Source organism: Oryx dammah, unplaced genomic scaffold (assembly GCF_014754425.2).
Source record: "Oryx dammah isolate SB20612 unplaced genomic scaffold, SCBI_Odam_1.1 HiC_scaffold_26, whole genome shotgun sequence".
NCBI classification, from domain to species: Eukaryota; Metazoa; Chordata; class Mammalia; order Artiodactyla; family Bovidae; genus Oryx; species Oryx dammah.
This window is the reverse complement of record NW_024070210.1, coordinates 50447609-50465643: the sequence shown is the minus strand read 5'-3', so window position 1 is coordinate 50465643 and position 18035 is coordinate 50447609. Positions and strand designations below refer to the sequence as shown.

General features: G+C 41.1%; 1 protein-coding gene across 1 annotated transcript in view; it reads left to right on the top strand.

The window, feature by feature from the left end:
- The first annotated feature begins 4335 nt into the window (after positions 1–4335).
- The window catches only part of ALDH1A2 (aldehyde dehydrogenase 1 family member A2), a 109423-nt gene continuing 95723 nt past the window's right edge, over positions 4336–18035 (top strand). The window contains exon 1 of the mRNA XM_040226618.1: positions 4336–4551. Coding sequence (XP_040082552.1) covers positions 4435–4551 — 117 coding nt within the window. The 5' untranslated portion in view covers positions 4336–4434. The remainder of the gene's footprint in view (positions 4552–18035) is intronic.

Genomic DNA, 18035 nt, shown 5'->3' with positions numbered 1-18035 from the left:
TTTTGTTAATATATTAAATACCATTTCTCTGTACATATTCCTTACATTAAGCTTTCCTGTTAAGAGTTTTCAGGAAACATTTCAAATAAAGTAGCCAGACATATCCCATTTGAGATGAATGAGATCATTAGGAAACACTTATATCTGAAATAAGCACTGAGATCATTCTGCATACAACCCAAGGGCCCTAATTTTTTAAATATTTCAAACACCATGCTCCTTTCAAATCATTAGACTTAGAGACATTTAAGGAACTGATTCAATTAACCCAGAAGAAGGAAATGCTATAATGTGTGATTTATTTTTGCAGATAAATTAAAATGCAAGTGTATCTGTTAGAAAAGGTAGGCTGTCAGCATGGTTAGTGATGGGAACAGGAAGGCAATTAAGCAGGGCCACCTGAGGCTGAAATAGCGCCTAAACATGGAAGCGTGACATTCAAGCTGGACATTCAGTTATTGCCAAAACCAAAAGAGTTCCTTCGTTGGAAGGAATATCTGTGCTCTACTTAGTCTCCCTCATTGACTTCTAAAAGATGTTTCTCGATTTAACAGATACTTCCCTCCCTTAACTGTAATCTGAAAAGAAGCCTAAATTGCTAGGGTTTCATACCTAAAGTCAAGCTTCACATAAAGCTGATGCCTGAAAATTACAACTTTGCATTCTACTATTTAGGTGAGGAAATATGAGGCAAGAATTTATTTTTCTCCTCTATGACTCCAGGATATTGGCTCCACTAGGCCTAATAAATTGTTTTCACAAGGAAATAAATAGAGCATGCAGTAGTGTACGTTCCCCTGTGCAGGGGGCTTTAACCAAGATGTATCCTAAACAATAAATAATTACAGATGGGGGAGGGTGGGAGAAGGAAACATTATAAGGTTGGGAAAAAATGTTTCTTAGCTAAATCAGGAAAAAGACTTACATTCAAAATGTTAAACCTGAAGATAAAGACTGCTACTTCAACCACTGTAAAATCTGTGGAGAAAATAAGAGGACAATGAAACGAGAGAAGAGAACAGGAATATGAGAAGAGTTGCTAAGGCAGCTTTGAAAGTAAGTAACAGAAGAATAAATTCTACTAAGAGAAACAAACAAGACTGAAGTAGTTGCAATTCATTATTCTTTTCTGCTAAATCTTGTCCCCCATCTTGAATGAAAGAATTTGCACAAAAAATGGCCACAGTCATGAGCTGAAGATAGGGGGAAAAGAGAATGACTGTACAAACAACAACAACAACAAAACTCTTAGAAACCTATGAAAAGATAAATTTATAGTAAAAGATGGGGAAAAGTAAAACAAAATGTAAGATCAGGAAGAGAAAATGTCCCTTAATCAGAGAGCTTGGGAAAGTTACCTTCATTTTACAGTTGAAGTAGTCAGCGGAAATGGAACTGTTTAGGAGAAGCCAATGTTTGGAGAAGGCAGTGGCACCCCACTCCAGTACTCTTGCCTGGAAAATCCCATGGACAGAGGATCCTGGTGGGCTACAGTCCATGGGGTTGCTAAGAGTCAGACACGACTGAGCGACTTCACTTTCACTTTTCACTCTCATGCATTGGAGAAGGAAATGGCAACCCACTCCAGTGTTCTTGCCTGGAGAATCCCAGGCACGGGGGAGCCTGGTGAGCTGCCATCTATGGGGTCGCACAGAGTCGGACACGACTGAAGCAACTTAGCAGTAGCAGGAGAAGCCAAGAGATCCTTTCTGGCCCAAATAAGAAGGGAATCTGTTTATTGCTCTTCCTCACTAGGATTCCCAGGTGGTGCTAGTGGTAAAGAACCTGCCTGCCAATGCACAAGATATAATGAGACATGGGTTCAATCCCTGGGTCGGGAAGATCCCCTGGAGGAGGGCATGGCAATCCCCTCCAGTATTCTTGCCTGGAGAAACCCATGGACAGAGGAGCCCGGCTGACTGCAGTCCACAGGGTCACACAGAGTTGGACATGACTGAAGTGACTTAGCATGCATGCACTGTTTAACAAATGCTGATAACTCTAACATGTCATTCCTTCCAGCCATGGTGATGGAACTGGAGTTAGCACACCAGAGTGGGGTCAAGGGTGAATATCCTTGTCTTATACTTTGAGGAGAATATAAATCAGTGGTTTCTGGTTTGCAACAGTCTTTCTTGATAATATTCATTCATCAGTTAATTTATACAGTTTTCCCTTTTCTCTTCCTCAGAATCTTTTGATGACTTGGACTTCTCAGTGTCTCGAGTTAAGGCCCCTTACAGCCTTGAGGCAACTGCCTTGCCAGCCTCATCTGCTGCTTCTCCAGCACCACTGATGTCCCTAAAAAGCATTCACACATTTCCATGCCTTTGCTCTTATGGACTCTTCTGCCTATTCTGTCCTTCTCTCCATGCTGAAGGCTGACCTTCCTTTTAAGGCCAACCTCCAAGGTCCGTTTCCCCAGAGAGCTGGCCTCTTCCTTGGTGCGGCACCCAGATGGTGTTGTGGATGCTCTTTCCATAACTTTTCCCCACAGCCTCTCATAGTCATCTCCCTCTCCGTGGGGGGTTTAAGCTCACTAGAGTCTAGAGCTGTCTTATTTGTAACCCAGTCTCTACACCATGCCTTGCATCAGAAAGCACTCAAAACATGTTTGTAGAATTGTTCCACAGGCATCACTGATTTCCCTCGCTACAGACTTCTCCCTCTCTCAACTAACCTTAACTTTTTAACCTCTCAGTTGTATCTCTAACCCTCTAAGGTTTTCATCTATTTCATGAACATATACTGTTATTATTAAGGCATAATCTTTAGCCATTGAGATCCCCTGTGAAATGAAATCTCACCGCTTTCTTGGACCCTCAGCTAAGGTCCATAATTTCTCCAAACAAACAAAACACACACACACACACACACACACACACAACCCCAAATTCGCTCTGGTAACTTAATATAGATATGTTGGGTTCTGAGAGGCTGGAAGTGATTTCTTCAGACCTAATACTGAAATGATATATTTAAGTCTATTTCTACTGTTGTTAAGAACCAAGCAATAAATATAGGGCTGTTTTAGTTACTGAAAGTATCTAACTCAGGATCTTTTCTGGCGGACACTTAACATCCAAAGAATCAGTAGACCTCTGTCAGGCTTACATTGAGAGTGCAAGTGACCTACAAAGGTCTTTTGATCTGGACCCTAGATTTAGACCAGGACCCCAAAGCCCATTCTGAGATGGGGGTCTCTGTGTTCTTGACGAGGACCTAGATGCTGACCTCTAGAGTTCCAAAAACTAGATCTGTTGGAGCTTCAAAAAGGCTTAAATTAGGGAGCTCAACTCTGAAGGGGGCAGTTACGTGAGAAACCCAAAGTCTGGCGACATGATAGCTGTTAACGTGGAGAACTACACACACAAAAAACTAGTTGTATCCTTGTGCATTTGGGGACCAGGAGAGTCCCTGTTTCCCTCTAGAAAGAGGTATTAAGAAGGACCAGAAAAGCCAACGCAGCTTGCAACTCCGCGGAGCAGCCCCGTCTTCCCAAGGCCCCATCTTCCCGGCGCAGCCCAGACTGCCCGGGGTGGTCCCGGCCAGCAGAGGGCAGCAGCTGGGCGGGAGAGTCCCTCCGAGGGCCGCGCGGCGTCGACAGGATCGCGGGGACACTCTTTTTGAGTAGTGGGGCGAGAAACTCGCTCATCACTACCCGTTCCCGACCCTGTGGCCACGGCGCACCTCGGGCCGCGTTTCGGGAAGTGGGTTGCGCGGGGCGCCCGGTAGCTGCGGAGGGCCCGGCGCCCTTGGCGGGAAGAGAGCGGAGGGAGTCCCGCGAGTCCCCGGGAGAGAAGGAGAGCCAGGCTTCCGCGGGGCCGGGGCGGGAGGGGATCTCTGTGCCGGCCGCAGCGTCGGTTGCCCCTTCCTTGGCCGGACCCCTCAGGGCCCGGGCTTCTCCCACCGACACCGCGTCCGGCTCTCGGGGCCGAGTAAGCGCCGGGCCGCTCAGGTCCCCTCGCTAGCCCCCCGCTCCGCTTCCAGGGCCGGGCCGGGCGCCCGACATCGGCCAAGGTGTGCTTCCCGCCGACGCTGCCCCGGCCGGAGGGAGGCCAGTCCCGGCGGCTGAGCCCCGAGCGGCCGCGGCGCAGGTTTGCGCTCCCGCCGTCGAGGACTGCGGCGGCCGCGTGGGCTGGTCCCCGCGGTCGCGGGTGCTCAGGGCGAGCGGGGGCGGCGGGCGCACTTGACCGTGGGTCTCAAGCGTCCGAGCCGCTCGGCGCTGGGCGGCGGGCTTTATGTAAATCGGGGCTGCGCCGGGGCGTCCTAGGTAGGATGGACCAGCCCCCCGCGCCTCGGCCCTCACGTCCAATAAGAAGAGCCCCAGCTTGACACCTGCCTATATACAGGCGAGCGCGCCCCCGGCTCTCGGACCGCGCGCACAGCCCGCACTGCCCACGCCGCGGGCGAGCGAGACCTCGGCCCGCCCCCATGACTTCCAGTGAGATCGAGATGCCCGGCGAGGTGAAGGCCGACCCCGCCGCGCTCATGGCGTCCCTGCACCTCCTGCCGTCGCCCACGCCCAACCTCGAGATCAAGTACACCAAGGTAAGGCGCCACGGGGGTCCGGCCGTCCACGGAGACTTTCCAGAACCTTCCTTCCTCTCCTTGGTCTGTTAGGGGTGAGGACAGGGTGTGGGGCTGGGGTCTTCCGGGGCCAGCCCGTCGAGCCCGCGCAGCAGAGGGACACCCGGTCCTCGTCGTTGGGGCTTCTCAAGTCCGCCGGGGTCTTGGGACGCGTCGGGGACTCGCCTCCGCCAGCCTGCCGCGCGGCGCTGAGAGTCGCCGTCAACGGCTGCTTCCCAAACCGCGTCCGCCGCTGCCTCTTCGTCCGGTTCTCCGGGCCCCGACTGCTGCGGAGAAGGCGTCGGCACCGCTTCCACTGCTCCTGGAAGGGTTCCCTGCCGGGTTGGCCGAGCATCCTGGCCGTCTCTTCTCGGCCGTCCACCTTTAGCGGACCGTCTCGGGTACCCCGCAGCCCTAGCGGGGCACGGCCAGCGGCTGTCGCATAGGATCGTCCAGGCTCACAGCGCTACGGCCGCCTTTGCAGATTTCATGGAAACCTGGCTTCTGAGTACAGTAGATCCAATATCAGCGTTTTATTCGAATTTTGTAGGTAGTGGCAGTTTTCCTGGAAAACTTGAGAAGTCTTTAAATTCGTGCATATTAACGGGTTCGCTTTTGAACTGAAAAAAAAAATTGCTTTTTATAACGAACTCTGATATCTCGGGTTACCCAAGCAGGAATTAATTTTTGTTGCACCACAACATAAAAAGGAAATGCGTTCACTACCTTAATGTAAATATAATTTACTTTCCACAAATTGGACATAGAATAAAAGTATTGATTACACATACAGGGGAGGTTATGTTATGCCATTGGGATGTGAGAGAGAAATAGATGCAATTTAAAATAATGTTTCTTGGAGTTCCTTTTACAGTTGTCTTGATCTTCTATTCCTTTCCGTTGATTTCTACTCCAGACATCGCTCATTCAACCTAAACGCATACTGCGCACAGCAACACGGTTAAACTTGTTTTCCAGTATGCTTATTACGAGATAAACTGAATTTTGTCCAGGAACGAATTGGTTTTGTCTTAAGGATTGAAAGAGAAATATTTTTTAAAACCCATCAATATTGAAATTTTACCCGCTGAATTTTAAGATAAAAACCAGAGTGGCTCGTGTTTTGAATGCCAATTTAGATGGATTTAATGTACCTGTTAGCTTTTTAGATGGTGTGACAAATTTTTGAAAGTCTTTTTAATGAGAGGTCGTTAATGGTTACAACCATTTAGGCATTGTTTGCATAACAATGGTGCCAATGTGTGGCACTTCTCCGGGTTTAGGAACAAGCAAGGAAAGCATATAGCATAAGAGTTGTTTTATGAGGGTCCCTAACCTCTTCAGGTTCTTTTTTAAAAGGTTTCGGGATGCAAGAGCTGTGCTGGAGAGGGGACCTCAGATTTGGGACGGTTTGATTTTAGTCCTACTTTGGATTGAATTTTCCTCACAGTCCCTGAATGGAGTTTTAGGTTTGCAGTAGGTATCTAGGAATTTAATTTGGAAGCTTTTCCAGCTCTCTTTTTCTCTGACAACCCCCGCTTCCTTTTTTCTCTTGTTGTGCCCCAGTAGGAAAGACAACTGATTTATAGCTAATTGAAGCCTTTAATGTGGAGTCCTTTAGCTCAGGGGAGACTTTTAACCAGTATCCACTTTCCCACTTATTACAAAGAAAAACAATCAGAAATGAAATAATGGATCGTAACTTGATTCTTTAATTTGTGGGGAGGAGGCACCTTATTTTTAGGCTTGACAAACAACCCTCATAAACATTGGGCAAAACTAAAGGCAAGCTCTTTTCACAAAACCTTGTAAAATCAGGTATCTGTGAACATTCCCAGCAGCTTTGCTCCTTGGCCCTTTAGTGAGACTTCTGAATTTTCTGAGACAAGTGATATGGGCAAGCAGCATCTTTAACACGGAGAGCACAAGTTGCTCTTTTGATAGCCGAGGGTACTGGGCCACGATTTTTTACTTAAAAGGAAAATAAGATTAATGGAGAGTTTTTTAAAAATTCATTTATCAGAAGCGAAGGAAATTATACTAGTGATTTTAAGCAGAAGAATGAACAAGGTGCAATAGTTGGTCCTTTAGAATAGTGATACCACATTCATTAGGAATTTTTTAAAGGGCACTAGCTAAAATATTATTATGCTAGAGAACTTGTTGAATAACACATAGGAAAGAAATACAGTATTTATGTCAGAAAATGGTACCAGATAAATATAGATGGGTCCTTAATAATTTTTGTCTTGTTAAATGAATAATTTTAGTGAAGGATATGTGACAATAGGATTTTAAAATATTATCTGGGGACAGTAGAGTCATACTTACATGTAAATGGTTATATTTTGAGAATTTTAAGTACCATGCGTTCAGAAAACTTGCACTTGTGATGTTATTTTTTTTCACCATTTCTTTCTTCTTCTAAAAGTATTTTACATTTTTTATAAAAGAGGAGTAAAGGAGACCATAAAAAATAAAAGTTACTGCTGTTTGTCTGTCCAGTGAAAATGCTCCAAAATTAAAATTCAATCCCCAAGAATGCTGAAAGGGCTAAACTCATGGTTTTGTATTGACTCTCAGGCAATTACATCTAATTTTTAAATTAAGCCTATCTCTCTGAAATTCCAACACCCATTTAGGACTAATGATCAATAGTACCATTTTTGGAATATGTCTAATTTTATTTCCCTAATATAGCAAGCTAGACCCCCAGCAAGTTTTAAAACTGATTCTTTTTAAAGGAATATGTTAAAACAAAAAAAAACTGCAGACTGTTAGTCAAGAAAGACTGATAACTCCACCAACATGAAGTAGCAAAGGGTTGGGGCCAGGAAAATGTGCCCTCTTTTCCTTGTATCCTGAGAAGATTGCTTAATGGCTTGCACAGGAGTGAGCGTGATTGTTTTTAGCTGTGCCTTTATGGATTAAAGATTTTTCTGAGTTGTTCCTGTTTTATGAGTCTGCTTGTTAAATTTTTGTATATTTGAATATATTGTAGGAGTATACACATGATAAATCAAGGCTTGCACTTTGCTGACTGCCCCTAACTTCAGGGAAGATCTCTTCCAGATTCTCAGATCTTTGGAAAATTTCGGACTGTGTCCCACCCCTACCTTCTGTATTGTCTCTATCATCTTTTCTGGCTATACTAGTCCCTCCTTCCCCCAACTCCCCACTACACACACACACACACACACACACACGCACACCACACACACCACACACACACACACACCACACACACACACACAAACACACAATCATTGAGCCATCTCTCTGTTGATCACTTTTTCAATGAAAGTTTATGCCCGTAACGAACACTACCATAAAGAGTAGTGTTTTGTTTTAGTAGTAGTTTTATTTTCCTTCAGGATTTGATACTGTAGAGAGCTAGGACATAGGGAAGAAGAGGGTTATGGAGAACTGACCCACTGAACTAGAAGAGAAAAAAAAATAGAAGGCAATAAACTGAAAATTAGAGCTAATGTGCATTGGGCAACTATTATTTATTCTTTTATTCATTTAGCAACCTTTTCTTGAACATCTACTGTTTTCTGGGATCAATTTCAATTCAGCTCAAAGAATTTTTAAGTGGCTGTCTTCCTGTAATAGTGCTTTTCATTACACTGGTTGGGCTCTGGAAGAAACATCGAACTCCTAGGAGCTTAGGGTCTTTTTAGAAAGATGGAATGCCAAATTTTGGTTATCAGCATGGCAGTACTTCAGTAGATCGATGTAATAATAACAATAATGATAACATTTATAATACCACTTACATTGTGATGGAGCCTAACAGTTTACCTAGCACTTTCATGTATATGTTAGATCCTTGCAAAACCTTTTGAAGGACACAAAGTAGGAATAGGAATAATTGATAAGGAAGACCTTGGCCTTGACTTATGAAAAATTGATAGAGCTTGCCTTACCATACACTTTGCTTTTCCTAACAGTCTCATACTTTTTTTTTGAGAAAAAGTTTAAATCTTTATTTTTATGTGTTGCTTCTGTTGGAAACATGGAGAGAATATGAACTAGTCAACTCCTCTTAAGAAGGAACTCCTTTTTGTGACTTTTGATTTCCTGACTTTAAATTACTATTTTTGCTATTTCTATGAGTTTGTGGGGTTTTTTTAGGTCTAGGGTGGGTTCTTATCTATCCCAGGGATTATCTCTTTAAGGTTTGGTTATTTCTAAACCTCTAATCAAGATTTTCTTCTTGATCCTAAGTTGTTAATCAATTTTCATGTTTATAGGAGACCTCGGGTTTTCAAAAATATACTTTTTCATAATTGGACAGCTTTCTCATGTTTGTATCATCTCCATTTAACCCAGGGAAGCTAAACAACTTTATTGTAGGACTTGAATTAGATAATTTTTCTGGATTCTGCCTGATGCCTTCTGTTAAATAGGCAGGAATCATATGGAATCATTTGTTGAAGTGCTTCTGTCCTTTATTTCTATAAAAAGAGAAGTTATAGTTTTTCTGTATGAAAAAAAGCCTTCTGAGGAACGTGTTCTGTGAGGTCTGATTTTCTTGCAGCCGGGTTTGAGAGAAGCCAGGCGTGCATAGGGAGTTCTCTTTCATGTTAGACGATGATTAACCTGATGATCAATCCATGACCAAAACAAAAATATCTCAAATATCAACATATACAGTTTTCTCTCAAGTCTTTCTCAGTTGGATAATGGAATACAAATATTGATGTCTATTTTTTATCTTTTAGTTAGTGATGGCTTGTTGGGGTCAGCACACTATAGACTTTCTGCTTGATTTTATAAATAAAATTTTATTGGAACACATCCACAACCATTCATTTACACATATTATCTGTGGCTGTTACTGCAATGGCAGAGTCAGGTAGTTACAACAGCACTGTATGGCCCACATTAAGTTTATAAGCCCTTGACTTACTTAGAAAAAAGAAAGGCTCTCGGTTAAAAATAGGCCCTTGTTCAAATCTAGGTCAGATTTGTAATTCTTAGTGCTGTGCACATTTAACATTTATTCACCACATAGTGCCAGATAACGGTGCCAGATTCTGGAGATGGATTAATAAGCAACATATGAATGGTGTCTCCTCTCAGGGAGTTTCTTCACTGAGTGTCAATTTCTACATCTGTGAAAACTGAGGTAATAGTAATACCTACCTTACATGATGGTTGTTGTCAGGACTGAGCAAGTATGTAAAAGTAAGTGGCATATAATGACAGTCAGCCAAAGTCTAGTTCCATTTCATTTTTGGGAAGTGATGAATATATTTTTGCTTCAAATTGATGAATGTCCATTTTAAGGAAGATTGGAATTGTATAGTCAACAGCTGTTTTCTGTTTTCTGAAACAGTCCATTGTTTACTAACTAGTCATAAGGGTTTAATATTCTCGGTAGCTATGGAATCATTATATGTTTACACTGGATTTTTATCAGATGGGACCCCTTGGCGGTTTCCCTGTCAAGGACTTCTCTTTACTAAAAAGTTACTGAATCAAACAATTTCCAGCCAGGATTTTAGTAATCAAATTAGTTATCTGACACACGTGCCAAAACTCTGCATCGAGATGCCTTTTATACCCAGTCCTGAATGTCAGGTGGCAAAGAGTCATTTCTGGTGTTTTGAGTAGCTTAAAGAAAGATCATGTCAAGTTGTTGGTGCATAAATCTGGGAAGTATGACAGCATAGGAGGACATTCTCAGAAGGTTGGATGCCTTTTGAAATGGAAAACAATCTTAGTTTATACAATTTAAAATTAAAGAGCCTTCAGTGGTCCTGACTTCCCAGTTCGGGGGCACTTCACCCTCCAAGCAATCGAAGCACCACACGGTGACTGTTTTCAAAGTCTTCCTAGAACTGACAATTAATTTCAAAGCCAGTCATTTCCCCTTAGACGCCAAACCAATGCATAGAAATGATTGCCATAATGTCACCTTGGTTGATTTTTAATTGCCTTTTCAGACCTGTCTTTGTGCTTTATTCCATTTTACCTTTCAGATATATGAGATAACCCAAATTGTGAATTTCTTATCTCTGGCACTTTTCTATTGCTAGTTTGTCTGCTTGTAAAATGGTAGCGTTATGTTTAAATTGTTTCCCTTCCAAATCTTAATGGTTTATTTACAACAACTTTCTGTTTTATCGCATAATTTGACTTCCAGCCTTTGAAAATTCCAGTTGGAATAATAATCAAGTGCTTTCACCATCTAGATTTTAGCTGGGCTCACAACAAACTAGCCTGGGGCTAAACACAGGGGTTTATTGAATTCTGTAGAATGTGGTTAAAAATTAGAATGTCTGTGATTGAATACTCTAATTTTTATTATAGAAGGAAGCTTTCCTTTTACCTCAGTTCAGCTCTGTTGCCTCCAGAAGTAGATATCTGCTCTGTTTCCTTTTCTTACCACAGTCTGACCTTTGGAGAGCCAGAGTTGCAATTTCTTTATTTCTAGATCTCTGGAAAGTTAAAACCTATTGTCCAGTTGAAAGTGGAAAACACCTTATTTAGACAGAATTGAGGGTATCATGGGTACCAAAACAGTTTCCAATATTGATTATAAATTATGGAGAAAAAGTAAAAATAATTAAAGATGATATTTTATATACTTTTTTCTATATGATTTTAGTTTTTCTAACCTGTCTTTGGATTTCAAGTCCAGTGACTCTTTGGATTTTGCCCCAGGTCATTTCTAGGGATTTCTAAGAGATTAAGCTTGGTCAAAAAATGGTATAAGCAATATGTCTCTTCCCACAGAAAGGATGGAGCCTACCTCCAGGTGAGTAGATCTGCCAAAGTAGTGTGAATTTAATAAACTCACTACGAGGCAGAAATCACCTGTTTCCCTCCTCCTGCAACCCCCATCATTGACTAACACCAAACATATGGACTGAGGTGCGCGTAGTGCTGGAGGGTTTAGAGGGAAAGAAAGGGGGAAGTAAGAAAACCTTGACTGGGAAGACAGAATTATGAAGTATCTCTACAGATCAACAGAGGATAACATAAAGTCTTATTTCATGAGGTGTGAAAAATGGACTCCCTCACTGAATCCTTTTTGGGTGGAAATCAGGAAATAGTATGAGACTGATTGGCTGAACATTAAAGCAGTGAATTCTCTATATTTTAGAGTCTGATAATCAATGTACCAATATAACTTGATTTTCACAGGGAAGGTTATCTAATTGCATAACTCAGGGTTATTTTTAACTGCAGCCAGAGCTCACCCTTTTGCTTTCCTGAATTTATTTACTTATCATCATTTATTCATCAGACATTTATTAGAGCCTCTTGTGTCCAAAGCATTGTTAGTCACTGTCTGGCATGAAAAGATACATAGATGTGTGCATTGTCCTGAAGAGGCTAGAGAGGATTCCTGCTTGGGTGTGTGATGAGGACATGCACACCAATAACTGTGGTGCATGATCAGTTCAGTTCAGTCGCTCAGTCGTGTCCGACTCTTTGCGACCCCATGAATCGCAGCACGCCAGGCCTCCCTGTCCATCACCACCTCCCGGAGTTCACTCAGACTTACGTCTGTCGAGTCCGTGATGCCATCCAGCCATCTCATCCTCTGTCGTCCCCTTCTCCTCCTGCCCCCAATCCCTCCCAGCAGCAGAGTCTTTTCCAATGAGTCAACTCTTCACATGAGGTGGCCAAAGTACTGGAGTTTCAGCTTCAGCATCATTCCTTCCAAAGAAATCCCAGGGCTGATCTCCTTCAGAATGGACTGGCTGGATCTCCTTGCAGTCCAAGGGACTTTCAAGAGTCTTCTCCAACACCACAGTTCAAAAGCATCAATTCTTCAGTGCTCAGCCTTCTTCACAGTCCAACTCTCACATCCATACGTGACCACAGGAAAAACCACAGCCTTGACTAGATGGACCTTAGTCGGCAAAGTAATGACTCTGTGGCGCATGATAGAAGATGCTGAATTCTTGACAGGAATGCACTTGAAGCACCATGATGATTCAAAAGAAGAGATGTTTCAGGCTCAGCACATCAACAGCATTTTGTATTCTTAGACGTACTTGAGAGGAGATCAGATACTTCAGTCATACAGGAGAGTGTAGCCAGTATAACAAACGTGTATACATTTATCCAGGTTTGTTTGTTCTTAACTATTTGTGCTTTTTGCTTCTAATCTTTTTAAAGAAATACATTGATGCTCTACCTGTGAACTTCTCCCAATCCCCTCTCTCCTTTCCTTTCTTCCTCAGAGGTATTTGGCATTTATCTTTCCCACTGGTATATGTCCATACACACATATTAATAAATGATGTGTACTATTGTCTCGCATTCTAAACCTTTTAATATAAGTGGTACCATACCATGCCAAAGTTATGACCAACCTAGACAGTATTAAAAAGCAGAGACATTACTTTGCCAACAAAGGTCTGTCTAGTCAAGGCTGTGGTTTTTCTAGTAATGTAGTTGTAGTAGTTCAGTCGCTCAGTCGTGTCTGACTCTTTGTGACCCCATGAATCACAGCACGCCAGGCCTCCCTGTCCATCACCAACTCCAAGTTCACTTAGACTCACGTCCATCGAGTCCATGATGCCATCCAGCCATCTCATCCTCTGTCGTCCCCTTTGCCTCCTTTCCCCAATCCCTCCCAGCAGCAGAGTCTTTTCCAATGAGTCAACTCTTCTCATGAGGTGGCCAAAGTACTGGAGTTTCAGCTTTAGCATCATTCCTTCCAAAGAAATCCCAGGGCTGATCTCCTTCAGAATGGACTGGTTGGATCTCCTTGCAGTCCAAGGGACTCTCAAGAGTCTTCTCCAACACCACAGTTCAAAAGCATCAATGCTTCGGCGCTCAGCCTTCTTCACAGTCCAGCTCTCACGTGGATGTATAAAGAAAGTTGAGCGCCAAAGAATTGATGCTTTTGAACTGTGGTGTTGGAGAAGACTCGAGAGTCCCTTAGACTGCAAGGAGATCCAACCAGTCCATCCTAAAGGAAATCAGTGCTGAATATACATTGGAAGGACTGATGTTGAAGCTGAGTATACCCAATTTTTAATTTATTCTACTATTAACATGTAAGATACTGCCAGCATTTTGCTATTCCAGTAAACATTCTTAAGCATATCTCCTTATCTGCCTGGGTGAGAAACCTTCTAGAATATATACTTAGAGTGATATTGTTGACTCTTGGATATATCTACAGCTTTATCAGGGATTGACAAATATTTGTCCAACACATTATACTAGTTTCCATTGCCATCAGCAGTATATCAAAGTCCCCATTGCTCTATATGCTTGCTTGTACTTGGAGTTCCCGTACTTTCTGAATTCTGCCAACCTGCTGAATGTGAAATGTTATCGCATTGCTGTTCTAATTTGCATTTCATGATTTCTTGTGAGGTTGAACATCTTTTCATATGTTTGTTGGCCATTTGGCTTTCCACCTTTGTGAATTGGCTAGTATATCATTTGCTCATTTCTGTTTCTATATATGTGTGTTTTTACTGATTTGTAGCAATTTTTATGTATACCCAATTATAATCCTTTGACAGTTACGTACTCTGTGAACATTTTCTTCCCCTTTGTGCTTATTCTTCCTTCTCCTTTTTTTAGTATAATTAGAAGGGGATTTTCTGTCTTTTTCCCATTATGCTTAGTAATTTTGAACTTGCTCTTTAAGAAACTTATTCCAAGTTTTTCAAGACATTCTTCTATATAGTTTTCTGAAAGTTTATTTTTATTATTACAAATTTTACCTTTTGCATTTGTGTCTTAATTCATCTATAATTGCTATTTGTTTATATATAATGATACTGATAAATGTTAAGGATGAACACTGTAACATAGAGGAAAATCAAACAATATTTCTGTATAAAGAAAGTTAAAACTGTATACTGTGCAATTTTGGACTAAGATTAAGAGGTCCAAAATTCTTCACCGTTTGCCCTTTGTGTTTGGGACTGGAGAAAAATGGAAAGGTGATGATTACTATAACGTGAAAACTAACATCTAATAGACCTTTTTCTTGATTAACTGATTCAGTACTGTGCTTCATCCTGTTAGTTTAGAGAATTTAAATTATTCCTTTGTGCTGGGCTTGAAAATAATGGATTTCATCAGTTATTTGATCCATGCATGTGTGCCTCTAATTCTAAAGAACCAACTGAAGAATGAAATTCTCCAACCTTAAAACTGGATCTAGTCCTTCTAGGCATTTTATGTATGTAATACCTAACAGAGTTGACTCAACACTTATTTTTTTTAGCATGAGTATGATCTGAAAGTCCTTGTTACTTGTTTGTACTGCTACTAAAATGTGCAGTTTTTGCCTTGTATTATGTTTTTCTGTGTACTCGTCTACTCTTAATCTGTACTAGATTATAAACTTTTATTCATGTTGGTATGTGGAAGCCTCTAATTTAGTGTCTTACAGTATAAATGCTTAGAAGTATTTGTTGAGTGAATACTTGTTATATTTTATCACTGATAGCTACTAATAGCAATGAATTATCTTTTGATTAATACTTTCTTAATTAACATATTATCCTTTCATTAGTAATACTACAGTCTCCAAAGTACTTTCACAGTGATTACTTTTAATAATTGTGGCAGTCCTATTATGTGACTATTCTGTTAACATCCCATTTTATAAATGGTACAATCAAGCATATTAACGTTAATTAATTTTAGCTGTAGGTGGCTCTTCTAAGCCTCAAATAATTATTTTCCTTCCCTCCTCATAACAAGAACAAGCACAAAAACCACAACAAAGACCAAAAAAATAATAATAATAATTGAATTATTAGCCTAAAGCTCTGCTAAATGTTTTACAAGATAATCCCAAACCCAGTTCTCTGACTATAAATCCCAACCTTAAGTCCAGTTGGTATTGCCATAGCTATCATCAGCCACAATTTCTGCCTGACATAAAGATGAGAGACTGTATTCAAACAAACAGTTGATGCAGTCACCGTTTGGGGTATGAGTCACCTGGGCAGATGTGATTCCATAGGCTATGGGAAAGAATTGTATTTTTGGATTCTCACTGGTTGGCTAAGTCACACATGGCCCTTAATAACACCTGCTTGTTTGTTTTTTCAGTCAAAAAGTGCTTTTCTTTGGTATGGTTATTTCAGATCCACTTGGGAGTGAGGATTAATGAGACTGTTGAAAGTGAATATATTTCACAGTCTTTCAGATTTTTCTCTCCCACTATGAATAAGCCATCATTTTGTGTTACTTGACTGTAAACGGTGTGGGAGAGGCACTTGACTTAGAAAGAGCGGGGTGGATATGTTGTATCTGGCCTTTTACGAGCACCCATTTCTCGCTAAGACTTGACTTGTTTGGATCCATCTATTCCATGTCACTTCAGCAGGGATGCAGAATAGAGAAATAAAGTGCAGTTTTCAAATTTCAACAGTTTCGGTGACAGAAGTTGGTAGTGATTGGGATACACAATTTATGTTTCGTTGGAAATGGCTCAGAAATCCTGTCTAAAGAAACAACTGTCAAGTTATTGCCCTTAAGCCAGGTTATAATCTCCAGACTTCTGTCTTCACTTTTAGAGAGAAAGCATTTCTCTTTATCCACTATTTCCCAGCCAGACACCCCTTCTTCTTACCATTTTCATCTCCTTTAAAATTTTTTACACATTTGTGCTTCTCTTCTCCTCCCCAAAGTATTCCTCTCAGACAAACCCTTGATGACCCTCATTCCTTGGTTAGACTCATTTACCTGTTTTCATAAAAATGGTTAGTTGTGCCTGGGAACCTTTGGAGTCAGCTCTTCCAGCTGTTGGCCTGAATGGTCCCTAGGGAGACCAGAAGCAATGAACCTGGAATAACCACATTTGACTTCTGTGAGCCCTCTTGAGAATTTAGTAATTACTTAATGGATTGAATTGGTGACATATACTATTCCAGATAACAGCCTAGGTTGCATTAAATTAACCTTCACAAATGGGTATTTATTAGGTACTTTTAAAAGACTACACGTGTTGGCTGTAATTGCTCTTCCATGTTTCTCCATGCTGATAGGTATTTGTACCCTGTGAAAAATTTCTCAGATGAAAGCCTGGGTGGTAGTTGTAGCCACTTAGTGATATGTGTCATTGTGTTCAGCACATTGAGCATAAATCCTGTCTTGTAAACAGCAGGAAGACTAATGAGGTTTGCCCACATTCTGGTATCATTACCGGGAATTCCAACAGAGAAGAAATAAAGAAAAGTACATAAAATGCAGTGATTTTTGGAACTCCTGATGATCCAACTTAAGGAGAGAGATGATTGCTCAACATTAAGCATAGACATTTATGTACAAATATGAGTACATAAACTACATTTAGCTAAAAAAGAAACCAACATTCTGCTTTTATGAACACTGGTAAAGTCAGTGACTTGGTTCTACAGAGAGCTAATGAAGGGCTTATTTATGAGTGTCTTTAATTGTGAGAGTGTAGTGGGATAGCTATTGAAATAATGCAGCTGCTAAAATGATAGCACAGTTTTTGCTTTCTCAGAACTCATCATCATTACAGCCAGCTAAAATCTCACATCATTTTTTTGTCTTACAATTTTTGAAGTGATTCTGCCTGTTATTTTTATAGTCACAAATGACTTCTGAACACAATTTCTGAACACAAAGGGAGAAACCTTTCACATGTGTTTTTTAAGATTTATTTCAGATCTTTATTATTACTGCTATTTATAACCTGTGTGTTTGATAATGTCACTTCAAGGGATCCGACTATTACTTATTGCCTAGGCTACTTCTTGGATTCAAATTTTCATAAAAACTGTTATCATTGCAGCTTTGGCACAAAGTATGGTCCAACACATCTTTGCGTTTGTATAAATGCATAAATGGATGAATACTGTTAATAGAAAATAATATTGTCTGATCCATTTGCAGAGTTACTAATAGACAAAAATCTGGGACTAGAAAGTGAATTCCAGGGTAAAGTGTTTTGAAATAAATAGCTTTCTCTCTTTAGAGAAAACATATGCATATTCCCTCTCTCTCCCTCCCTCCTTCCGTCTCTCTCTCTCTGATGGAAAAATCCCCTCCTCCACTCCTACTTACTTGTCCCTTTTGTTGAAATAGAAGCCCGTCAGGTGTGCTGTAGAGTAGTGAACAAGGCAGGGGACTCTGCACTAGAAGATATGTGTTCTGGTCCCAGCTCTGCCAGGGATGTGTGCTCGTTTAGCAGTTCCTTGTATATGTAGGCACACAGTAAATACACCCTGAATTACTGCATGAACAAATTAATCACTTATTGAGTGCTTCCTTCTATACCAGGCTCTGAAAATGCTTTGTGATACTGATTAAGTTACTTAAATTCCTTGGACCAAACTTTTATTACTTATAAAGTGATAGGACAGAATGAGATGCCTATTTACTAACCCACCTAGTACTTACAAATATGACTAGATGAGTTGTAAGATTTCTTCATCCCACCCTGACTCTTCAGAACTCTTTAATTTCCTGGATCCCAATTTGGGATTATGAGA